Here is a 25,077-nt window from a genome sequence, read left to right as displayed (position 1 = left end):
TAATCCTTTGCTTAACTATTTTTTTTTCTTTCAGAAAGTTTTTGTAGATAATGAACTTTCAGGGTGCTTGCAGGTCCAAGGTTATCATTGTCTTTGCACTTGAATAGCACCTGAACTGTTTTTGAGATTATGCTTTCAAATCTCTGCACGCAGCCTTCCCCCCACCCCCCACCAAACCCATGGCTTTCTAAAATCAAGAATCGTGGGTAAGTCTGATGCCCACCTGATCCTGTTTCCTTTTTAACTAGACTGTCATCTCCTCTGGAATCTTTTAAAACTTTCCCTTAAACCTTAGTGTTCACCTCGGTGTCGAGGTGGGAGCTTTTTGTTTTTCACTGAAGCTTGAAGGGCTTTCCTCCATTTTGTTTGCCCTCTTAATTTGTACTTGTTGGTATTTAAGTTTTTTTTTATATTTATTTTTGAGAGAGAGAGAGACAGAGAGTACTAGTGGGGTAGGGGCAGAGAGACAGGGGGAGACAGAATCTGAAACAGGCTCCAGGCTCTGAGCTGTCAGCACAGAGCCTGACGTGGGGCTCAAACTCACCAACTGTGAGATCATGACCTGAGCCAAAGTTGGACATTCAACCGCCTGAGACACCCAGGTGCAACCCCCCTTTTTTTTCTTTAAATTTTTTTTTAATGTTTATTTATTTTTGAGAGAGAGACAGAGCACAAGTGGGGGAGGGGCAGAGAGAGGAGGAGACAGAATCCGAAGCAGGCTCCAGGCTCTGAGCTGTCAGCACAGAGCCCGATGTGGGGTTCGAACCCACGAACCACGAGATCGTGACCTGAGCCGAAGTCGGATGCTTAACCGACGGAGTCACCCAGGCACCCCTCTTCTAAAAAGATTTAAATTTTTGTTCATCATATTTACATTTTGGATCTATCAGGAATGTATTTTTTGTATGAGGGTAGGACTCTAATTTCATTTCTTCCACATGATCAATGGTACCAGCGCTTTGCTTAAATGCCCATCCCTTCCCAAATGATTTATGTTGCCTATTCTGTCAGATCAAGTTGCTTTTCATACATGAGTTTGTTTATGGGAGATTGAGATCTTTATTGAAATTGCATTTACGAATGCCTTATTTTCTTCAAAGAACCAGTGTCTCTGTTGTTTTTTGATTCCATATTGTACACTTATTTCCTATTGATTTCTGCTCTTATTCCTTCTTCTTTCTCTGGCTTGAATTTGCTCTGCTTTTTCTGATTTCTTCAGATGGATGTTTTGATTATTTTCAGATATGCGTCATTTTATTATCTTAGTGTATTTATTTTGGCTAAAAATTTCCTATGAACATCAAGTGCATCCCCGTTTTTATACATTGTGTTTTCATGACTCAGTTAAAAATGTTTTCTACTATCCATTTTCATTTTTTGTTTGATCAGTGGATTAGCTAATAGTATATTCTGTAATTTCCAAATACTTTGGGCTTTTTGTTACCTCTGTTTGTTTTTCAGTTCTACGCACTGCTGTCGGAGAATATATTCTGTATAATTCCTATCCTTCGTTGATATTTTACAATCCAGAAAAGGTCAGTTTTGGAAAGTGTTCCAGAGTATTTGAGAAAAAAAAAAAAAATATCCTGCAGTTGTTGACAGTGTTCCAAATACATCAACTTTGTTTTGTTTTTCAAACCTCTATCCTGATCTTTAAATTCTGATTCTTCTCTCAGTTACTAGGGGAAGTCTGTTAAAATCTCCAAATAGGATTATAGATTTGTTTCTTCTCTCCTGGTTTTGCTTTATATCTGCCCGCTTATGTTTTAGATATACACAAATTTAGGACTGCTTTATCCTGTTGATTTGATTTTTACAAATATGATGTCTCTTTTTGTCTCTGGTAATACTTTTTAGAGCAAATACCGTAAAATGCATATATCTTAAGTATATAGCCTCATTCATTTCCATCTATGCACATCCCTGTGAAACCATTACACAGATCAGGGGGTAGAAGCTTTCTATCACCCCAAAAAGTACCACGCTCCTTCCCAATTAACTACTATCTTGAATTCTGTCATCATGGAATAGGTTTGCTTGCTATTTGTTGGACCTTATATAATGGAACCATACAGCGTGCATCCTCACACTGGCTTCTTTTGCTACACAAACATATTTATAAAGACTTAGGTTATTACATATTTGTTGCTGTGCAGTTTTCCATTATGCGTATGCCACAATTATTTGTTCTCCTGCTGATTTCCATTTGTGTTGTTTTCCAGGGTATTTTGGGGGAGGCTATTATGGCTAAAGTTGCTATGGTGTTTTTGTACAGATCCTCTTTGTTGGACCCATCTACTCATCCCTTTGGGCATATACCTAGGAGTAAACTTACTGGGTCATAGGGTAGGCATGTGTTTAACTGCCACATTTCCAAAGTGGTTGTGCCGTTTCACACTTCTGCCAGCAAATACAGGAGTGTAGCTTTCCATCTGTGCTCCAGACACTAGAATTTGTCCATCTTTATAGTCCTACCCACTCTGGTGAGGTGTACTGGTATTACATTTTAATTCTAATGTGCTTTTCCCTGATGAATAATAATACTGAGCACCTATTTTCACCTACTGTCGGCTATTTGTATATTTTCTTTTGTGAGGTGCCTGTTCAAATGCAGTTTTTCCTCCAGCTCATCTGGACTTTGTTTTAAAAAATCCAGATAAGCTGTGAGTTACATGCATTACAAGTATCTGTGTGCGTGGCTTGCCTTTGCGTTATTTCAGTGTCCTATTTTGAGGACACGTGTCAATTAGTTCCATTTATCACGGTTCTCTGGTTAATTTTGGGGGGACATTTTTCTTGGCAGAATGCTAGCTTGGCAGTTATTTTCACACTTTAAAGCTGTCAGTTTTGCTCTTTTTGAAGATACTGTCCTCTCCTGGTTGCATTTAACATTGTTCTCCTTTTTTCTTTTTTAAAAATTTTTTAGTGTTTATTTTTGAGAGTGAGTGAGCGAGCGAGAGTGAGCGCATGAGCAGGGGAAGGGCAGAAAGAGAGGGAGACACAGAATCCAAAGCAGGCTCCAGGCTCTGGACTGACAGCAAAGAGCCCAAAATGGGGCTCGAACCCACCAGCTGTGAGATCATGACCTGAGCCAAAGTCGGACGCTCAACCGACTGAGCCACCCAGCTGCCCCAAAATTGTTCTCCTTTTCCTTTTCAGTTTTACTATGATGCTCCTAGGTGTATTTTTCTTTGTATTTACCTTGCTATGGGTTTGTGGAGCTGATTGAATCTGTGGCTTGATATCTTTACATTAAAAAAAATCTAGACCAGTATTTCTTTTCAAAAATACTTCTGTTCTAGTCAAGTTCTCTCTCCCTGTCCTCCTGGGATTCTAATGACGTTAGATATTTTCACTATGACTTACATCTTATATTACTTATATATCTCATGCTTTTATTTTTCCATGTTTTAGTGGGTGTTCTTCAATCTGGATATTTTTTTAAATGTTTATTTTTGAGAGAGAGCATGAACAGGTGAGGGATTGGGGGGGGGGGGGACAGAGGATCTGAAGTGGGCTCCGTTCTGAGAGCAGAGAGCCCAATGTGGGGCTCGAACCCAAGAACCATAAGATCATGACCCTTGCCAAAGTAGGACACTCAACTGACTGAGCCACCCAGGCGTCTTCAATTTATACCATACGGTAGTATACAGTACAAATTTTAACTAATCTATCTTAACTCATTGATCTCTTCTGCTGGATGTTCATTCTGCTGTTAAACCCATCCAGTGAATTTTAATGATTTAAAAAATTTTAAGATTTCCATTTGATTTTTCTATGGATTCCAGATATCTAGTTCAATTCTCCACCTTTTCATTTAGCTTATTATATTAATCGTAATTCCAGTATCTGGATTATCTTGGGTTTCTTTCTATTACCTACCTTTTCTCTTCGTTTTCCTATTTGGTCCTGTGTCTTGGCATGTGTCTTAGTTTTTTAAAATTGAGACATAACCGACATGTTCTATTCGTTTCAGGTATACAACATAATGATTCAGTATTTGTGTATATTGTGAAATGATCACCATGGTAAGTCCAGTTAACGCCCATCACCACATATAGCAATTTTTTTTTTCCTTAGGAAAACTCTTAAGATCTACTTTCTTAGTAACTTTCATATACAATGTAGTACTATTAACTGTAGTCACCATGCTATCTATGTATCACGTCCCCATGATTTACTTATTGTATGATTAAGAGTTTGTACCCTTTGACCATTTATTAATTTCACCCACCCCCTACCTCTAGCAACCACCAATGTGTTGTGTATTTATGAATTCGTGTTTTTGTTCATTTTAGATTCCACAAGTAAGTGAGGTTTCTCAGTCTTATTTCATGTAGCATAATGCCCTCAAGGCCTATCCATGTTGTCACAGAAGGCATGATTTCCTTCTATTTTATGGCTGAGTAGTATTGCATTGTGTAACACACACACACACACACACACACACACCCCCCACTCCACATCTTTGTCCGTTCATCCATGGATAGACACAGGCTGCTTCCACGTCTTGGCTATCATAAATGCTGCAGTGAACATGGAGGTCCATATATCTTCTTCAGTTAGTGTTTTCATTTCCTTCAGATAAATACCCAGTAATGGAATTGCTGGATCATATGGTAGTTCCATTAATTTTTTGAGGAACTTCCATACTATTTTCCATAGCCGCTGAACCAATTTACATTCCTACCAAGGGTACGCAAGGGGTCCATTTTCTCCTTATTTAAAATGACTTTTAAATAATAGTCATTAAAACGTGTGGGGTGGTTTTGATTTCCATATTCCTGACGGTTAGTGATGTTAAGCATTTTTTTATTTACCTGTTGGCCATTTGTGTATCTTTTCTGGAAAAATGTTTATTCAGAACTTCTGCCCATTTTTAATCAGGTGTGTTTTGTTGTTTTTTGATTGTTGCTATTGAGCTATAGGAGTTATTTAGTTTAGGTATTAACCCCCTTATTGGTTGTATCACTTGCAAATGCCTTCTCCCATTCAGTAGGTTGCCTTTTCATCTTGCTGATGGCCTCCTTTGCTGTGCAGAAGCTTTCTACTTTGACGTAGTCCCACTTGTTTATTTTTGCTTTTGTCAAATCCAAAAAAATCATTGCTAAGACGGATGTCAAAGAGTTAACTGCCTATTTTTTCTTCCAGGATTTTTATGGTTTCAGGTCTTAGATCCAAGTCTTTAATGCATTTTGAATTGATTTTTGTGTATGGTGTGAACTGTGGTCCAATTTTTTTTTTTTTTTTTTGCATGCAGCTGTCCTATTTTCCCAGCACCACTTATCGAAAAGACCATTCTTTCCATTGTATATTACTGGCTCCTTTATTATAAATGGACTATATATGTGTGGTTTATTTCTGGGCTCTATTCTGTTCCATTGAACTTTGTGTCTATTTTTATGGCAATACCATACTGTTTTGATTATAATAGTTTTGTGATATAGTTGAATCAGGAAATGATGCCTCCAGCTTTGGTCTTTCTCAAGATTGGGCTCTTTGGGGTCTTTGGTGGTTTGGTAAAAATTTTAGAATTGTTCTATTTCTGTGAAAAATGCCATTCGAATTTTTATAGGGATTGTATTGAATTGGTAGATTGCCTTGGGGTGTTTCCTTAAATGGTGAACACTGTACAGGAAAAACTGTATCTTCCTACAGAGAGGATTTAATTTTCTTCTAGCACGCCAATGAAGGACAAATTCCCCTAAAAAGGCTTATCCCTTGTTTGCATTTATTTCTAAGCACAGATTTTCTGAATTTTCGACTATAAGCTTAGGGTGTAAACAGGTGCCTTCCTCCTTGGCACACTCTGGAATCCAGTTTTTGATTTCCAGCATGGTGACACTTTCCAAAATACCTGCTGAACATTGAACCTCTTAGCTGCTTTTTTTTTTTTTTTTTAAATGTCTTCTGTTTATTTCTGAGACAGAGCATGAGTGGGGGAGGGGCGGAGAGGGAGGGAGACACAGAACCCCAAGCAGGCTCCAGGCCCTGAGCTGTCAGCACAGAGCCCAATGTGGGGGGTCGAACCCACGAACCATGAGATCATGACCTGAGCTGAAGTCGGTCGCTCAACTGACTGAGCCACCCAGGCGCTCCGAACATCTTGGCTGCTTTTTCTGCCTGGGTTCTTGTCTGCTCCATTCATCTCATTCATGAGCAATTTAGGAATCAGCAAATAAATACCTTGAGAGTAAACTGTGTAGGGTGGGTGGGGGAGGATTCAATGTTTTCTCCTTCTCTCCAGGTTCTTGGCCCCTCGAATTCGGACTTCCTTGATCACTATCCAGTGATGTTAAGCAGATGTCCATTTCTCTCTGCAGTCCTGTCAGTTGCTTAATAAACTTTGAGGCTGTATTGTTAAGGGGCACAAATGTTCATGACAGTTATACCTTCTTGCTCTGTTTCTCAATATACAAGGTCTCTTGATAGATTTTTATCTTGAATTATGTGCTCCAGTCTTCCGAATGCCACTCCAGTTTTTCTCGTCTTGGTTTTGTGGTTCCTTTTTGCCTAGTTTGTATTCTTCCTCCCTTTAATTGCAACCCTGTATCTTTTGGTCTAAAGCCATTCTTTTTAAAAAGATTTATTTTGTAATTAATCTCTACACCCAACATGGGGTTTGAACTCATGACCCTGGGATCAAGAGTCATATATGCTTTACTGACAGGGCCAGCCAGGCACTCCTAAAGCAGTTTTTATAGACAGCATGTTAGCTTAAAAAAAAAAAAAAAAAAAAATTGAGTCCAAGATTTGCCAGTTGGCAAGCCATTTACTGAGAGTATTGTTAGATTAGGCTTTTGAGGCTCACTTTTAAATTCTTCCTTTCTTTGGTTAGACCAAAGATTTAAGAGTTACACGTTCTTGGTTTCTAAGGTGGCTGTCCTAAAGACCACATTCATTTTTGTAAATTCCTACTGAATTCTGAAACTTTAATAAAGTGTATTCTGAGATCGAGAGAGTGTGTGCAAAAGGGGAAGAGGCACACAGAGAGAGAAAATCCCAAGCAGGCTGCGGCCTGTCAGCGCAGAGCCCAACATGGGGCTTTAACCCACGAACTGTGAGATCATGCCCTGAGCAAAAATCAAGAGTCGGACACGCAAATGACTGAGCCACCCAGAGGCGGCCCCTGAAACTTTTTATATTAATGCCCTCCTTTTCCTATGCACACCTTACCATCCCTTTTATATATTAAGTCTCCAGAATTTCAGTTCTAGGTTACTATGCTTTTCTGGTCCTTTTTAGACAAGAGAACATCGCTTGGTACCTTTGTCCAAACACTTGGGTTTTCCTCCTCCCTTTTGAATTTTCTTCCCAGTGTATTTTCAAAGTCTCTGCCTAAATTCCCAGGCCTTGCACACCTGACACACTCACCTCAACTGATGTACAGTCCTAGGTTCAAGTTCTCCACCTTGTTTCCTGCTCTTGTAGAATCTGAGGTCAGTCTGGTACTTTTCCCTTCGCAGGTGGCCTGCTGTCTCTTGGGGTCTCACACTTCATAAACAGTGTGTCCAGGCTTGGAAGTTTCCTGATCTATTCCGATGTTCCTGCTTTCTTAAAAGTTCCGATTCCCGTTTCCCCCTTCCTTTTGGGGCTTCTGTTATTCACACATTTTGGGTTTGGTTCCCATTCCCTAAACTCGGGCTTGCTGTCTGAGCCTGGATTCCAGTTCACGAGTTCACTCTGCGGCGTCTCACTCGCCCGCGCCCCTGATCTCAACTCTCGTGTTTTGCCCCCAGTGTTTGTTTCTTTCGTCTGCCGTTTTTAGGATTGCATGTACGATCAATTTTTATCCCATCCCTTCCAATAGCTTGGCTTCAGTTCAGTTTGTGCCTCTGGTCTTGGATACTGGTCCTCCTCCTCAGGCATCTAGTTACTTTGGCTGAAGAGTCCAACTTTCCCTGCAGCCTCCACCCCCAGGGCAGAGAACGCCAGGCGTCCAGAAACACCGTTGACCACTGTTTTGACCTCACGTAATCTCTTTTGGTTGGAACTTCAACCTCAAACTCCAGGAAGTATCATAAAAGGAAGAAGCGGACTCCCTTAGGTCGTAATCCACCAGCTCTGAGGACTTGCACTTTTATTGACGCAGACTGACTCATTCCGACCAACCCTCCCACTGGAAAAACTGGACCAAATACTCAGTGCTCTGACGAAGCCATGTGTGTGCCACCACAGGGTCCTAGCTCAGATGGCCCGTCTGGCACGGTCATCTGGAAGGTGCTCCAAGGCAAGAGTTTTGTCCCTCACCCGATGACGTGTGGCCTGCCTTTGCCTTCAGTCCCTGTTGCTCTCAGCCATGCGGGTCCTACTGCCTTGACCTTCCCTTCGTGTCTGAGTCACAGATTTATTTAATCTTTCCCTTGGTTACTTTGCTTTCTCTTACAGAAACTGCTCAGAGACTAAGACACTGGGGCTTGGCCTGAAGTAGTGGTTAGTATGTGAGTCAAGGTCACCATCTTCGGTTAAGAAAAAAAGTTCCTTCAAAGCAAAAGATGGTGACTTTGCTGGAGGTGCACAGGCAAGTGAAGGGCAGGCTATGGGTGCTGCACAGTACGGAGTGCAGCTTCCTCCTGGGGCCCCGCCACCTTTCCCTGCACTGTTCTCTTTCCTCACTGCTGTTTTCATTCACAAAGGGAGCTGACAGACCACCGTGGGGCTCTGGAGAGACGGGGACGCTCCCTATGTAGTCAGCACTGAAAGGTGACCACGGGCAAGGATGGGATATACCACGAAAACCTGAAGCTTCTCCCACTTCTGGCCATCTGAGCCACAAATTCTCTCCGTGGCTGGGTGCTGTGTGTTTCAGTCACGCCGACCTTACTTACGCCAATCTCCTTTCTGGTCCCGAGTTCCACCCCGGACGGTGAGGCGTTGGACCTGATGGCCCTCTGGCAGTGTTCTGGGATGGAGTGGCCGCCCTGGTGCTCAGGAAGTGACACCTGAACCACAGCCATGTCCCAGGGGTCTGCTTGCTCCACATAAGCTGGCAGCTGGTGTCGACGGGCCTGTGTGCGGGTTGTGACCGGTGTCTCTTTCTTCAGAAAAATATTGCCGGGGTCTACCAGGTCGGCAAGAAGCCTCCGAAGTCTGTGGTGAAGGTGATCAGAATCGCAGTGCCTGCCAAAGACGCGGTTTATAACTACAGCATCCAGACCCTGAATTCCACACAGCTTGCCAAGAAGGAGCTGTATCGAGAGATGGCCAAGGTGAGAGGCCCAGAGAGGGAGGCAGTGGATGCAGCTAACCCGGTGAACCCTCTCCTCTCGTGACCATGCTGCCCGGAGGTCAGCAGGCACTCTCCGACATGCACAAGAGAGTCAACCAGTGAGGGGAAGGAGACGGGGGGGTCGCACCCCGGAGGGAGAGGTGTTCTGTTCCCATGCTACATGTGAATCCTCCACACGTGGGAGAGCCAAGCGATCCTCAACACCTGCTCCCGGGCACCTGTCTGCACACAAGTGTGGAGGCCTCGCCTTCCCTAGAGAGCTCTTGTCGCCGTCACCCCGAAGGAAAAGCTTGGCTGAGGCTGCCAGCATGTGACCTTTAGAAGAGGGCTGCTTCCGTCGAGAACACCCACGCCACCCTCACGGTTCAGTTACTCTGGAGGTCTGGTTGTCAGGGACTGTCATTCTGTCCCCCCTATGCCGCCGTTTCTGACACCTGCTTGGAGACTGGAGGGCTAGTCGGCCCCGTCCGTGTCTGTTACCAGCCCTTCTACCCTCGTGTCTGCCCCTCGTTTCTAGGAACCAAGGAAGAGGTTCACGTACTCCCAGAATTACCTCTCAGCCATGGTGGAGCCCCAGGACTCTGAGGAAGAGGAAAAGAAAGCCAAGAAGCAATCCCGCCAGGCCTGGCTCACGGCCAACGGATTCCAACTGACAGGTCTTCACAAAAGCACCGAAAGCGACCGTCGCATCAGGCTGCCGCCCGTTGGCATGGTCACAGAGCTGAACGAGGTCCGGGGAGGGGGGGGGGGGGCAGTAGGGCCTCAGGCGGGGTGTGCACAGGAACCTCCCTCCTAACTTACCGTGCCGTCCTCCACGCAGGAGTGGAGGGAAAACACACCGCTCGCTAACGTGCTGGATCGAAGGAGGTGGACGTGGGACCGGCGCCACCAGGACTTTGACCTGTACAGGAAGCCACCACTTTTCTTCGAGCTGCCCCCTTCTCCAGTGCTAAAGCCCAGAACAGGTAAGAGGCCTTTGCGGGGCTGAGCCTCCCGATGCCATGGGCAGTTGGGAACTCTGCTGCTGTGCGTTTGTGGCAGGATCCATTTCGCTTTAGCTGCCCAGACTTTCTGAGAGTCAGATTTGGGTTTGGCGTCAGCAGGCTGGGTGAAAACTCAGGGGCCCTGGATTCTAATTCCAGCTGTCATGCTAACTTGCTGTGTGACGTTGGGCAAGTTGCTTCACTGCTCTGGGTCTGGTTTCTTACAAAACGCAGAAGTCGGAAGATAGGTCTAAGGGCTTTCTGAGCCCCAACACACATTACCCAGGACCAGATGCCTGGCCAGTGGCTGGGGGCAGGGGCTCTGGGCACCTCTGGGACCTTCTGACTCCCTTCCTATTCCAAGATGCTGCCATCCCTCTCTGGGGGAGGGAGGGAGCCTAGGAGCATGGGTCCCTCTCACCCTGTTTATGAAGATGGGCCTCATTTACAGGTTAACAGAGAATCCAGATTTGTTGGTTGCCAGAGCCTTTGGTCAGGGAGAGAAAGGAGAGAGAAACTCATCTCTGGTTTGCCAGAGAAACCTTTCTCAGAAAGCTAGATCAGATAGATAAAATGGATTTCTTTCTTCCCGCAAGCCCCGAGGGCAGTGGGTAACACCTCTGAGAAACAGTTGGAAATGCTGGCAGGCTGCTGAAATTGGCCTCCCTCCTGTCTGGCCCTTGCTGCCTCCCTCCGGAACAGGCTCTGGGGCTGCGTGAAGGTCTCCTGGCCTGGCCCAGCGATGCCAGGCCCCACTGCAGGCCTTCCCAAGCCGCGTTCCCTGGGCACGGTGGGTAGCCAGTGCCAGCTGACAGCAGGCCACAGACGCACACTGGGGCCTCTCCTCCCCACAATGTGTTTAAGGAAAACTTGGAAACGGCAGGTGGGAAAGGGAGATTTGAACCAGGGGCCCCAGCCTTTGAAACTCAGCTGGATGCAGAGAACCAGCTGCCGCCAGGGGCGACCATGACTCCGGGCCCACAGTGAAGCCCTTTCCCGAGGGCTGCCCTCAGGGGCGGGAGGTCTGAACAGATGCTTCCCTGGCAAAGGTGCTCCATGCAGCCTCCGGTCCTGGCACTATACTAGAAGGTTAGTACTCTCCATTTTGTACAGAATGCTTCCCTGCGAACAAAACACTAAGAATGTCAGGTTTCACTGGAAAGTCACGTCCAATGTCACAAGATTTGTAAACTTTTACCTCTTGAAGATTAGTTCCCCAAACCCTGGCGGAGTGCTCAGGCCAGCCGTCCACGCAGACTGACTCGTATTTGAAGGGAAAGGGAAGGGCCTGGCCTCCTCCTCCCACCTCCAGGTGATGGCCAAAGCGGGCTTTCTGGAGCCCCAAACTTCTCAGGACCAGGTGAGGCCTGGAAGCGTGCCAGTGTGAGCATGCAGGGACCAAGGCATCTGGCTAACAACATCAGAAAAGAGTCTAGAGAAATGCAAAGGTCTATTAGTGTCACCTCAAGATTCCTTTTTGTCCCCTCTTCAAGAGTGAAGGCCAACTTCTATAGAGACAGGAAACAGGCCCCAGGCAAGAAACAGCATATGCTGTCATGCAGCCGACCATATGGTTTTCACCCATCACCCAAGAAAGCCCAGAGACAGGGACTTGGTACTCCCTGGAGCACTGTGGCCTGGGCACCTGCCCGTCAGCATTCAGGGCCTTTCTCTTCCTGCGGGGTGAACACAAAGGGAACTGGAGGCCATCACCAGACGGGGGATCCCAGGGCTCTGAGGAAAAACGTGACCAGTGCGGCAAAGGCTGAAACACAAACGATGTTTTCTGGTTTTCGTTAGCTCCCAGTATATGTTTTAAGTGTATATGCTCCACGTACACAGTTGGCAGGTGGTTTCTTGGAGAACGCACAGCCCACCAGAAGAATGTGTGGTCCGGCAGAAGCAGCTCCCCAAGCCCGAAACAGGTCCCCACCAGCCTTGTGCCACAGGCAGCGATGTCTCCCACTAAACTAGCAGAAGCCCCTCAAATCCCAGGTGTCACCAACTGCCTTCTCTCCGTTTCTTCAGCACCTGGGATCAGGTCAAGCAGCAGGGCCTGCAGGGCAAAGCCTAAAGAGGTGCCTTGAGGCCAGGAGAAGGCCCTTTTGGTATAGACTGGGAAGAAACGGTTCCACTTGTAAAAAACCCCAAGTCCTCCACCTTCTGGAGAAAGAGTTGTCCAGCGATGGGCCATGGCTTGGGGGCAGCAAGGAACACTGTCCTCTTGCTTCAGGACGTCCTTTCCAGGGGGTGGGCACAGATGTAAGCTCGCTTCTCTAGGACTTGCTCGGACACTTTCTTAATCTGTTCATCTAGATTTTCTGGAGAATCTGGGAGGAAAAAAGAATAGATTTGTGAGAACAGAAATATTCCTGGAACTTCTTTTTTTTTTTCAAAGAACAGCCCACCCACTGTGAAGGGAGTCCTGAAGGTGACCCTCTTCCTCCAAACCCCCAAGGAGGTGATTCTGGCTGCAGGGAGAAAGGAGGGAGAGGGGCTTCATCCCGTAAACCAAAGGGTTCATCCTGGTAACCCCGAAGAACCCTGGATCTTGTGGGAGCAGGGGCTGGAGAAGGACCCTTTCACCAGGCAAACCTGCCAGAGGAGCAAGCGTGTCCCCCCCCACAGCACGTAACAGACATGCCAGCACCCAGGGCCAGGAGCTGTACACGATCACGGGCTCCTCTCCTCCGTCACTTGGCAACAGGGGTGGGCTCTGCAGGGGACACGTGACACGGAGCCTTGAGGCCAAATGACCGTAAGGGTCAGAAGAAGAATGTGAGCCGGGTGTTCCCAGACTTGGCCAAGTGGCTACAGTAGAAGAGGAGCATTCCAGACCAACAGCTGCATGAGCCAAAGCCTGGGACTTCTGCTAGAAGGCAGACTGATTTTCCCTGGAGTGCAGGGGGTGAAGAGGCAGGTAAAACGCTGCCTTCCTTTGCAAACCTTCACTAGGCAGCTGCCAGACTGGGGCTAGGCATGCTGGGCAGACACCTGTGGGGACTCTGACAGTCTTTGCTCCTGCCCGGCAGGCCAGCCCGGCTGACCCTCCCTCACTCAAGGGAGAGGTTGGTGAACAGCCAGCAGGCCCTGGGAGCCTGACAGGGGCCAGGAGCAGCTCACCATCAACAGTCACCTGGAATTAGGCCCTCCCCTCCCACCCCCCAAGGCCACCCTACTTACATTTGTCCAGCTGGGACAGGGTGAAGAGATTCTGGTAATAAGCTTCGGCACAGAATATGTTAGCCAGGAGAACCTGCCAGAACCAAGGTTAAAGAGTTGACATAGAGACCTAGAGATGACATAGGGCACCCCCTTTCTGGTGTGTGAGCTTTAAGGAACTCCATCAGCCAAACTAAGCAGCTTGGCTGGGGTCAAAAGGCCTTGCTCAGGAGCCAGAGTCATTATTCTAATTCCAGCCCTGACCCAACTAGTTAGCTAATTATGCGACACTCTGAGCCTTAGTTTCCTCTGTGGCAGGAAGGCCATCATAATCCTAGTGCCCACAGGCTATTGTGGGACAATGCACACAGCAGGTGCTCAGTTACGGCATCCGGCCCCTCGGGCAGGGTAAGGAAGGCAGCCAGAGGAGGGCACAGCTTTGGGACCCTCCTCACTCACCCACTCCTCTTCCCTCAGGTAGGAAGACAAAAGGGAGTAGCCCTGTGTCCTGAGCAGCACAGACCTCCTCCTCAGAGCTGACCGCCAGTGCGGGCCACGGCCACAACTCAGCAAACCAGCAGCCTCCTGGACCAGTACCGGGCTGAGGCCTTTGACCTGCCCAGTCCCTCGCTCCCGAGACTCCTTGACTGGGTCATGCGGCTCGCTGACCCCCTCCTCCAACCACTGGCCTCATTAAAGTTCAGAGGATAAAGCGGGCAGGGAGACTCACCTCATGGTCGTGGTTGGGGAGCCCCACTCGGATGGAGCGGCTGGCCCGCGACAGCACCGCCGTCATGCCGTACAGGTTGATGAGGATGTTGGCCACCCGCTTCAGGATCATCTGCTCCTCCACGATGGTCTGGGAGCACAGAGCCCAGGGTGGAGGCTCGCCGCCCACGCCCTCCCTCCCCGGGCACATCTTCACCCACCTCCAGGCCTCAATTCATGCCTAACACGGCCTCTCCCTTTGGGTTGGGGGAGGCTGGCTCACTGGATGCCCGGTTTTCCCTTCTGTTTCGGTTTGGGCAGGGGTCAAGGTAAGACCAGGTCCCAGGAAACTGAGACACAGGCTGGTGCTTACTGTGCTTCATGTCACTGGGAGCAGCAACGGCCCTAGATTTGGGCTCCAAGGAGCCTCTCTCTGCCTGGAAGGCACCCACCCAAGTGGCCCCTGGCACAGCCAGCCCCACCCCATGCCTCCATGGTGACCAAGATTTCTTTCTAGGCCTGGTCCCAAAGGTGGACACTTCAGACAGCCCATCTCCCTGGCTCCCAAGTCGGAGGGGGCCTGCCCTCCCCAGACCTGGCAGGGGCCCAGGTACCTTGCCAAAGCGGAGCAGTAATGTCTCCACAGTGCGGCCAAAGTAATACACGTTCTCCTCGAGCTTGCTGGCGCTGTCCTAGTATGTCAGAGGAGTGTCAGAGGAGTAACTGCTCAGCGTCCCCTCCCCATGGTGCCCATCCTACCCAGACACGGCACGGCTGGGGCTCTGGGGCCCAGGCTCTGCTACCAGGCAGGGGCTGTCTTCCCCAATGCCCTGGGCACAGCCCTCTGGAAAGGGACATCCCCCGGAAGGGCACCCAGATGGGGGGTATGCCAGCTGTGCCCACTCACCGCGACACTGGGGTGCACAGCTCCCAGCTTCCCTGTCAGCCCCATGTTCACGGTTCGGCCCACGGAGTCTCGAAGCTTCTGGCTGATGGTCTCAATGACAGTGCTCACATTGCCCCGTTTAAGCTCACTGCAGAAAGCCCATGGCCCCACGAACTCAGGCCCCACTGCTGGTTTCCACTGCCCAGCAACAGGGTCCCTAGTGGCACACCAGAACTGCAGGGCACCTCTTCCCTAGGACTATCCAAGGCATTAAAGGGACCTACTCAAGACCTACGTGCTGCCTGCCCTGGCCTGGGCCTGCTGCACGCCTGTCAGAGAGCAGCTGGTCCTTCTGAGTGGAGCCACACGAGTTCTCTCCACAAGTAGCAGTCACAGCCGGCCCCCAGGTGCTCTCGGGTTAAGGAGTCTGCAAATAGTCTCAGCAACCCATATGGGGTTCCAGCAGTGATTTCTAATTGCTCCGAGCCCATGACAGGGGTCCAGGAGAGCCATGAGGGAGAGAAGGAAGCGGTCTCCTCTTAGCCTGGGAGCCCAGCACCTGAGGGGTACCTCTCAGTCCCTAGGTTCTGAGAACACAGCTCCCTGTAGTGTAGGAGGCAGGAGCTGCCAGTGGAGGCGGCCCGTGACTTCCTGAGGCAGCGGACCCTCCCGTCACTTGCAGGTGCAGGCCAAGCTCTGGAGCACGGCTTTTAATTTCAAGGCTCCTGTCCCCTTCCCTCCCTCCAGCCAGCCTGTGACTGAGCTGAGCACTGCATGGCTTCACTGGGACGGGGCGGCCTCCCTCCTCCAGCTGCCCTGGGATGGGCTTCTGATGGGCAGGTGGGACCCGAGGAGCAGACAGTGGGGCTGGCACCTACTTGATCCTTGCGGTCAGGATGCGACCGGCGTGCTGCAGGCCTGTCAGGGCAATGTACATCCGGAGAATCTCGTTGGTTCCCTGTGGCCAGCAGTATGGAGGTCAGAGGCTGCCCCCTCGGGACGGCCTTGCCTGTGCTGTGCACGTGACTGGGTAGGTCACACCACTGCCTACCTGTGCTACAGAAGCTGCTGTTTTTGGAAGCGACCTCAAAAAGGGAGCAGGGCTGTGACCTGAGGGTCAGGGCAACATGCTGGCTACCACCTCCATGGGGAGGAGTTGCGGGCTGACCAGAGAACCATGGCCTCCCTAGGGACCTACCAATTCTCTATGACCAACTGCACAGGAGTCATTCCTTTCTCCAAGCCTCTACTTCGGCTTCTTTATGAGAGAAGCTACTTTCCCCGGTGGGGAGGGATGCTGATGCCCAGGGCGCAGCAAGTGCTGTGCGGGCACCACCAGATTCCTCGGGGCAGCCTCTGACTGTGCCCGGGTACCAGGTGTCAGTACCTGCTGCTGTGCCCACGCACACCACTTACTCCCTGGGATTATCTCAGGGAGCCAGTGGGGCTGTGGGTCACACACACAGCCAGCATGGGGCACTGAGCGCTACAGCCGGGCTGAGCCATGGACGGGAGACTCGCATGGGAGAGGAAGGAGAGCTTGGAGGACTGCAGGCCGAGCCATGCCCCGTCTCGCAGTCTAGACTAGAGCATTTGCTTCGCACTGAGGGGTTCGTGCCCCTCAGAGCTTCTGCCCCACCCAGTCACACAGGATTGAATTCAACCAGGCTGAGGGAATGGGGCCTCGGAAGAAGCATTCCTGGGGCAGCAGGGATGTGACGCATCCCCGTGCCCTTGGGACTCGTGACTTCAGGCTGGTCACATCCTGTGTATCCACTAAGAAAGAGGACCACAGGGGCTGGGATGTGGAGAGCATGCCCTGAGGCCTTCCCCTGAGTTGCTAGCCCAGGAGCAGGGCCCCACCTGCACATGGTCTGAAGGTGGCCCTTCAGAAACCACACCAGTTGCTCAGGCTCCGAGCCTGGTCCATGGGCCTGCCTCTCTTACAGCCTGCGTGCATCCTGAAATCCCATCCATCTCCACAGCCTCTGGACTCAACCTCTCTCTTCTGCTGCGTGCACCCGGCCTCTGGTCTCACCTCTGCAACCCACCCCCTGATGTCAGCCCCAGGGAATCTCCCACAATGGGAATGTACCCAAGTCACTCCCTGCTCAGAAACCTCTGATGGCTTCCAGCACCTTCACAGTAACATCCAGACTCTGCTTATTGGCCACGGTCCTCCACAGCCTGGCTACTTGCCTCTCCTTCTTCTCTACCCTCTGCCCCAGCTCCCCCCAACCAGGACTGTCCGCTGCTCCCACAAAGGTTTGCTTACTCTACCTAGTGCTGGCAGGCAAGGCCCTGTCTGGGCCTGGCATACTCCATCTCCTCTGCTTGGCCCAAACCACTCTCCCGTAGGCCAGGCCCAAGTTGTTTCTGCCGCCAGGGGCCCAGTGCACTTGCTTCCTGAGACTCCAGCTGCTCTAGGAGGAGGAGCACCTCAGGCCCTCACTGCACTAGTCTGGCCGTGCAGTCAGACCATGAGCTCCCCGAGAGCTTCTCGGCGGCCCCCACGTCCCCTTTCCTTATCCCCCCCACTCGGCCTCTCCCCACTCACTGAAGTCCCTCTTTAGGCTTGTGAGCCCATGGAAGGGGGCAGTAATTAGAGAGGGAGCGGTCAGGACTGGGGAAGCCCATGGAGAGGACCCTCAGCTGCTTCAATACCCAGAGAAGGAAACCCAGACCCAGAGAGAGCCCTGGAGGCAGAACCAGGCCCTCCCATGAGACCTCTGCTTGTCTCAACATAGCGAACGGAAGCGGCAGGCTCGGAAGAGGCCCTTGCTTGGCCCCTCGGCCTCCCCTCCACGCCTGGGGAAGAGGCTCTGTGAGGAGGGACAAACGAGAGCGCTCACGGTGGGTGGTGGGGGGCGGAGTGGTGGGCACTCACCTCGAAGATGAGCAGGATGCGGGTGTCACGCAGCATGCGCTCGTACGGGTAGTCCCTCATGTAGCCTGAGCCCCCGAGGATCTGCAGCGCCTCGCTCACACACTGCCAGGCACACTCTGAGCTGAACACCTGCCACAGACCCAGGACACGGTCAGCACGGGGGCGGCAGGGCCGAGTCCCTTCCAAGAGGGGGTCTTAGCCAGGGTGGGGTGACTGGGCACGGAGAACTGGTCTCTAGGATGAGACCGACCCTGTAGCAGCCCCGATGCAATCTCCCGGGGAGGCCTCAGGCAAGTCCTTTGCTTCCTGGACCACAATGACCAGCTCTGGCCCCCCACCCACCGTGACTCCTCCTACCTCTGAGGCTCCCTAACAGTGGAAGGGGCCACTCTACACCTTCCACAGAGGAATCTCCTGTCCTCCTCCACGAGGCCCGACCCTGCCTGCCCAGGCCCTTTCACCCACAGCTTGCCCCTCTGCACGCGAGCTGCTTGGCCCGACACCTGGCTGTGGGTGACACAAAGACACATCTGTCCACACGTGAGCACCGGACAGCAGAGTCACTGTCCTCGGCCGGGAGCTCAGCCTCTGGGCAGAGGCTGCATCCAGGGGCCGTCCCTGTGTCTGGCTGTCGGTGAAGGATGAGGGGGCACAGTGAATGCAAAGTGCCTGGCACAGAGACCTACTGACGGTGCCTCTAAAGCGCCTCGAGACACTGCAGGGTCTCTCCTCTGAGCTCCTCTCACCACTTCTCCTGAACCAGGGATGCCTCTTTTATACTGGAGCTTAAAAAAAAAAAAAAAAAAAAAAAAAAGACACTCCTCACCGCCCCCCTCCTCAAAATGAAGGTACTGAAAACTCTAGTGTTTACCCAAAAACAGGAAGGCTGAACACTCACAACAAAAGTCCTAAGAAAGCTTGGCTGCTGTTTTACACTGACGTGAAATTACATACATGGCCTAGATTTTTCTCCATCTGCTACAGATCGGAGACAACTTGGCACAAACTGTGCTCAGGAGACACTGACCTGTCCTAGAAACGGACTCAACTGGGCACTGTTCTTTGCTGCTTCTCCTATGCTATCCTGGTCTCTCCATGTGCGTCCTAGGGCTGTACCTGGCACATGGTGGGGACACCACGGATACTGGGTCAATGATAAACTGGCCTATCAGCTAAAGAGAAGAGGAAGGTGGCAGACAACACTGGGTCTGAAAGGCCACAGCTAAGGAGCTGTTCTTGCTCTCTCCCGGGCTGTGCGGGGATTACCTTCACCATGGCAGCCTCAATGGAGCAGTCAGGAAACCCTGGTCGGTCCAGCATCCCTGCGGTGAGGTAGGCCATACTTTCCATTACATAAGCCTTCTGAGCCATCAGGGCAAACTTTTCCTGGGGTGTTCAGAAAAAAACACAATCAAGAAACAATTTGCACGTGCTGAGACCCAGATGTGCCAGCCAGCAGAGAAGGCAATGAAGGCCAAAGCCTAGGTGCCCAAGAGAACCAAGCCCCGGCATCCCGAACAGGGAGGCACGTTATCTCGCGGTCTTCCAAACCGCTGCACGAGAGTCCCCAGTACAGACCACAAAAGCATACGTGTAACGCCCACACGTGAAATCAACACGTGCAGCACCCACAACCTTCAGTACCTGAATTAATCCAAATTCGCTGAGGTTCTTGTTGAACTGTTTCCTTGTGCAGGCATATTCGGCAGTCATTTCTGGAGAAGAGCAGAGTCATCACAAACCATTTTCTGGCTATCCTAGAATGATCTCCTAAGGCTATCATCACGTCCCTGCGAACACTCAGGCAGGAACTATGAGAAGCAGGTCGGCTGAGACCAAACGCCCTGCAAGATGGTGCTGCCCCTTCCTAGTGTATCTGGTCGGAGGAGCGGCTGTCCACTCTCCGGGTGCCTCAGCAGTGGACAGGGGCACAAGCAAAGAGTTTAGAGTTGGGCCCGACCCTGGCGCTTTTCCTTACCAGACAGTAGGCCGGGCCAAGCAGCCAACATCCCTGAGCAACACTACCGGCCTCCTAGCATGGCTGCCAAGGTTATCAGAGAGGAAGGAAGAGCCAGGGCCCCAGAAGCACCCCGACAAGAGGAGCAGGCTCACGCCTGTCCCAGCCGGCCCTCAGCAGAGCAGGAGGGCAGCCTGTTTTGTGTATAGCTGTGAACAGGCGCCCAGCTCTGAGGTCACCTGAGAGGACACGGCAGCCTCTCAGCAGTCGGCAGCAAAGGCCAGCCCCGCCCCCTGCGGTGTTCTCTGAACATTTCACAGGCATGATCCAACCACGGTCTGGCCCCCATGATGGGTTCAGGAGGTAGACAGGCACCCACATTCACACATTCCTTCGGGCCTCGGGATCGCAAGAGTCTACATCCTTTGGAGACAGGCAAACCATGAGCGCCCCCACGAAGCTCTTGCTTCCTCATGCTTCTTGAGTTTTCCCGACGGGGAAGAGGAAGCAGAGGCCCAGACGGCTTCAGGGGTCTTGGCAGCTCAGCAAAGTGAGATGAGCCCGGAGCTTGGAGTCTGACAGGGTCAGATTTTGGCCCAGGTGAGTGGCCTCGGGCAAATGAGTGATCCTTTCTGAGTCTCAGGCTCCTCATCTATGAAATGGAGAGAAGAGCCTAAAACAAAGCCTCTCTGTCCCCCACCTGGCCCTGCACTCTGAGGAACTTCACAAGCACTCTACCAGCCTCCAGGTAACCCTCAGCTCTGTGCCTTTCCCTTCAGTCACTTCCACAAAGCTGACATCCTTGCCCAACAAAATCCTACAGGGTTAAGTTCGCTGACAAAAACTTCTAGGTTTCAGGTACGCTAATGGAAAAAACAAAGGCAACATCCCGAAACCAAGTGATAGGAGTCCCACTCCTCACCCACTGAGTCACTACAAAATGGGCATCTTGTGAGAAACAGCACTAATGTGCTGCTCACATCTGGATGTTTGCTAAGTAGCTCTGTTCTTAGTGGTCAGGGTAGCAACCCCTCTTGACCTCTGGCAGACTACACCGGCTGCCCCGATCCTTTGTAAGTAAAACAGAGGAGTGTGAAATGGGAACATTAGCCACCTGGGCGCAGACTGACTACGACTTTTGGTCTAAACCAAAGCCCGCATCTTAACCTGCAGCTGGGCTGTCTGTCCAGTGGCCTGGCTCAGCACCGGCCTGCTGCGAGGACGTGGCAGAGCCTCCAGGATGGAGTGGGGGCCGCAGGAGCAAGGTTGTGCCACAAAAGGCTCCTGCCCCCAATGTACCTACCGATCAGTTTCTTGAGCATCCCAGCCACAACGCTGCCCATGCTGAACCGCCCACTGTTGAGGATGTTCATGGCCACCTGCAGGGAGAGTGGGGGTGGCTCACTGGGACTGCACTGCCCAAGTGTCCTGCTCACCCCTGCTGTACTAGGAAAAGCCCAAGGGCCAGACTGCAGCACTGCTTGTCTATTTTTACCAGGTTTCATGAAGACAAAAGGCAAGTCGGTACAGAATTCTGTAGCAGCATCTGGGAAAGTTAATTGTTCTGCCAATCCCCACCAGGCTGGGAGAGAGTGTAGTCCCCACACGTTACAACAAGGTAACTCAATCACAAACATCCTTGGAGTCACCCCCTGATAAAGGAACTGAACATTATTCCAGAACAGGACAATTCTTAGTCCTCAGAGGAGAGGAGCAGAAACTAAGACCTACCAGGTACCCCTGCAAGCTACTTGGACTTTCCCACCACTACTGAGAAATAGTAGTGACCTGCCACGCCCCTACCATGCCTGTGGTGCCTCAGAGGCAGGCTGGGGCTGAGGGCAGAAGGAGTCTGTGAACACCACAGTTTTCTTAAAAGCTCAACTTCAAGCGTATTACAGCTTTTGACTGAACGCTTATAGAGGACTTGGATGAATAAATCATGCAGCTGAATCTGAATTTATGATTACTTGTTAACCTGAACAGGAGAATCTCAAAGCAGACTTTGTGAGGTTGGCAACAACTGCTGGGAGGGGCGAGTGCGGTTCCCACGGGAATGCAGGAACAAGGCCCAACCCTGGGTGCTGGATGGAGGAGAGGGTGCCGTTATGCGCCACCACAGTGTGACAGACACCCAGATCCTGCCCTGCTTCCTCCTGGGCCACCTCTGGCCTCAGACTCCCTGAGTCTCGGGCCGTGGGTGTGCGCCAGTCTAGACCTGCCAGGACTACGATGAGGACGCGAACGCCCCACCTTCATTCCCTCTGCCCACACAGGCTTGCGAAAGCCGGCTCACGGTTTTACGAATGAAATCCGTTTCGTGGCCTCTTCAGAGTTTATTCTTAACCTCATTAAAAAAATTGATTTTGAAGGAAAAAAAGATTTGAGACGAGGTCTCATTCCCCAGAGGACCAACGACCTAACAGATTTCACCCTTTCTCAAGAGGGGCTCCCAAGCTCAAGTGTCAATCCTACTTAACCCCAGGATCCCCCTGCTGCCCGTGCAGCCCCAGAATGCTGCAACAGCATCCCTACTGCAGACCTCTCTGTCCATAATTTCTAAGCTGCATTCTACATCGCGGCCTGCCCACGAGCAAGACACATACTCCGCGCTTTCAACAGCCCCTGCCCGACCGTTCACTGCCTCCATGCCTCAAAGATCTGACCATGGACAAAACCTCTGACTGTCCACAGGAAGAGGCTTACTTTTCTCCCACATCAGCCAGGCAATGTTCCCCTGGCCTTTGCTCATTCTGTGGTCTCTGGAATCACTCACTGTTTAGCGTTTAGGCTAACTGGCAAGTAATCCTACTAATAATAAAGAGAGGGCTTTGGAAATCTTTCTTTTGTATATTAAAACAATTGTTTTTTTCATCTACCACGATGGGAACAATGTGTTAATGCAGTGTGGAAAGGACTAGGGCAAGGGGCACTCCCACACGCCGCTGGTGGGTGGGCGCTGGCCCAACTCCCCACACAGCTTGGCAGCAGGGGCCACGAACTAAAAATGTTAGTGCTCTCCGACCTGGCAAGTCTCCTGCTGGATGTTTAAACTCAGGACAAGTGTGTACAGCTACAAGCAAGGACATACACCACACAATCTGGTTCTGAGCAGGGAAGGTGTGTGAACAGTACTGCGTGCCCGATCTCAGGGACTGGGAACATCAAAGGTGCGGTCCCAAAGATATTCTGCACCGTGAAATATTAGCAACATATATTCACTGGCACGAAGACAAGACTGGAATTCTTGGTGAGCGAAAAACTGCGGGCTGTATTACACAAATGGTGTTACCAAATATTTACGAGATGGATGTTCTTTAAAAAGATCAAAATCTAGGAAGATAAGCACCCAAACTGAACGATGAATATCAACTCTCTTGGAGTCAACCTTCAGTAATTTCATCTTTCCCATCTACATTCTCTTACCTGTACAGAACATCCGGGATAAACATACCATCGTGTGCATACAACTGTTCCCTTTTTGTCTGCCCACCTCTAAAGTCCTCTGGTAGACATTTACCGGGCAGCCTTGGGCCAGGAGCTTTGGCTAATGGCACACATCAGATTCTTGTAACACCCAGAAAGGGAGAAAGGTACTGCTGTGATCCCCGCTTCATAGCCAAGGTGGGTGGGGCTCCCCAGGGCAAAGATGCTTGCCCGGGTCACCCATGAAATTAGGGCAGGGCAACAGTAAAGACAAATAGCCCAGTATAAAACTGTGTAAAGGAGGGGCGCCTGGCTGGCTCATGTGGTGGAGAGTGCAACTCTTGATCTGAGGGTGGTGAGTCTGAGTCCCATGTTGGGTGCAGAGATTAGTATTGGTGAGGATGTGGAGAAAATGGACCTCTTTACATCGCTGCTGGCAACGTAACATGGTGCAGCCACTGGAAAACAGTCTGCAGTTCCTCAAAAAGTTAAACATATAGTCACCACGTGGCCAGCAATGTTGCTTCTAGGTATATACCTAAAAGAACTGAAAACACATTGTTCACGCAAAGACTTATACGTGCATGTTCACAGCAGCATTATTGACGATAGTCTAAGAGTGGAAACAGTGCAAATGCCCGTGAGCTGATGAATGGATTAGCAAGTGTGGTGTATCCACACGATGAGTATTATTCAGCCACAGAAAGGAATGACACGTGCCACAAGGTAGGTGAACCTCGAAAACATTCTGCTGTGTGAAGAGAGGCCAGACACAAAAGATCACATAAGGATTCCGCACATGCGACGTTTAAAATAGGCAAATCCACAGAAACAGAAAAATAGCGACGCCAAAGATGGTGAGAGGAGCAATGAGAAGGTGTGGCATTTTTGGAGTGATGAAAATGTTCCAGAATTAGACCATGGGGATGGCTATACAACATAGTGAATATATTAAAAAAACACCCATGTGTACATCTGAAAACGGTAAATTTACGTTATGTGAGTCATATCAATTAAAAACAATACTAAATCTGACTCCAAGAAAAATTAGGGCAGGGACTCAGGACCCAGGGTTGTGCATTCAGAGAACTGGAGCTTCTTCAACGCCCACTGGCCTGCTTTCTTACCCTCGCTGGAGAGAGGACTCCTAACCCTCCTCAAGGCAAACAAAGCCTTGCAGAGGAAGGAGATGGAGTTCCAACTACACACTCCCTCTTCTGGGAACCAACTCTTCTCCACTCCGATTTCCCAGTGGAGAATTATGCAGTCACCTGGCAAGTGCACTGGTCGGCCACAAACAGGGACGGTACAGGAAACTGGGGGGCCAACAAGCTAAACCGTGAAACTGCAGCCCTCCCAGGGCCTGCTCTAACCACGCACCTTAAACCCGCCTCCGACTTCTCCAAGGACATTCTCGACCGGCACCCTGGTGTTTTCAAAATGGACCTCACAAGCTGAAAAAGATGAAATTGCAGGCTTTACTTGACAAATGCGAACCATTCTGCACTTGACCCATAGGCACAAATTCATTCACTCATTCATTCTCCAGCTACGACAGGACAGTACAGAAAGACAAGGGTTTTGTCCACGTGGAGCTCATACTTTGCTAGGAACATGTTGGTGTTGTAAGTGCTACAGAGGAAATACATAGAGCACAGGGGGGAGGCCTGGGTGTCTCAGTCCGTTAAGCATCAGACTCTTGGTTTCAGCTTGGGTCCTGACCTCACAGTTTGGGAGTTCAAGCTCTGCATTGGGCTCTGAGCTGACAGCATACAGCCTGCTTGGGATCCTCGCTCCCTCCCCACCCCTCTCTCTGCCCCTCCTCTGCTCGTGCTCTCT

General features: G+C 50.4%; 2 protein-coding genes across 6 annotated transcripts in view; one reads left to right on the top strand and one right to left on the bottom strand.

Moving 5' to 3' along the window:
• Positions 1-14,093, top strand: part of CFAP92 (cilia and flagella associated protein 92 (putative)) — an 82,388-nt gene extending 68,295 nt beyond the window's left edge. For 2 of the 4 annotated variants that reach the window (XM_078442692.1, XM_060631888.3), the window contains exons 13-16: positions 9,045-9,209; positions 9,747-9,959; positions 10,050-10,194; positions 13,856-14,093. In XM_078442692.1, coding sequence (XP_078298818.1) covers positions 9,045-9,209; positions 9,747-9,959; positions 10,050-10,194; positions 13,856-13,914 — 582 coding nt within the window. In that variant the 3' untranslated portion in view covers positions 13,915-14,093. Of the gene's footprint in view, positions 1-8,388; positions 8,522-9,044; positions 9,210-9,746; positions 9,960-10,049; positions 10,195-13,851 lie in introns of those variants that run through there. The other 2 variants (XM_078442693.2, XM_078442694.2) reach the window with 2 other exon arrangements.
• Positions 11,644-25,077, bottom strand: part of ACAD9 (acyl-CoA dehydrogenase family member 9) — a 46,386-nt gene continuing 32,952 nt past the window's right edge. For both annotated transcript variants that reach the window (XM_060631891.3, XM_060631892.2), the window contains 11 exons: positions 24,619-24,692; positions 21,116-21,191; positions 19,500-19,570; positions 19,122-19,241; positions 17,856-17,984; positions 15,847-15,926; positions 14,990-15,116; positions 14,697-14,774; positions 14,105-14,233; positions 13,396-13,468; positions 11,644-12,542 (listed from right to left, as the gene is read on the bottom strand). In XM_060631891.3, coding sequence (XP_060487874.1) covers positions 12,442-12,542; positions 13,396-13,468; positions 14,105-14,233; positions 14,697-14,774; positions 14,990-15,116; positions 15,847-15,926; positions 17,856-17,984; positions 19,122-19,241; positions 19,500-19,570; positions 21,116-21,191; positions 24,619-24,692 — 1,058 coding nt within the window. In that variant the 3' untranslated portion in view covers positions 11,644-12,441. The remainder of the gene's footprint in view (positions 12,543-13,395; positions 13,469-14,104; positions 14,234-14,696; positions 14,775-14,989; positions 15,117-15,846; positions 15,927-17,855; positions 17,985-19,121; positions 19,242-19,499; positions 19,571-21,115; positions 21,192-24,618; positions 24,693-25,077) is intronic.

The sequence above is a fragment of the Panthera onca genome, chromosome A2, assembly GCF_046562875.1.
Source record: "Panthera onca isolate mPanOnc1 chromosome A2, mPanOnc1 haplotype 2, whole genome shotgun sequence".
In the NCBI taxonomy this organism is placed as follows: Eukaryota; Metazoa; Chordata; class Mammalia; order Carnivora; family Felidae; genus Panthera; species Panthera onca.
This window is presented reverse-complemented; position numbering and strand designations above follow the sequence as displayed.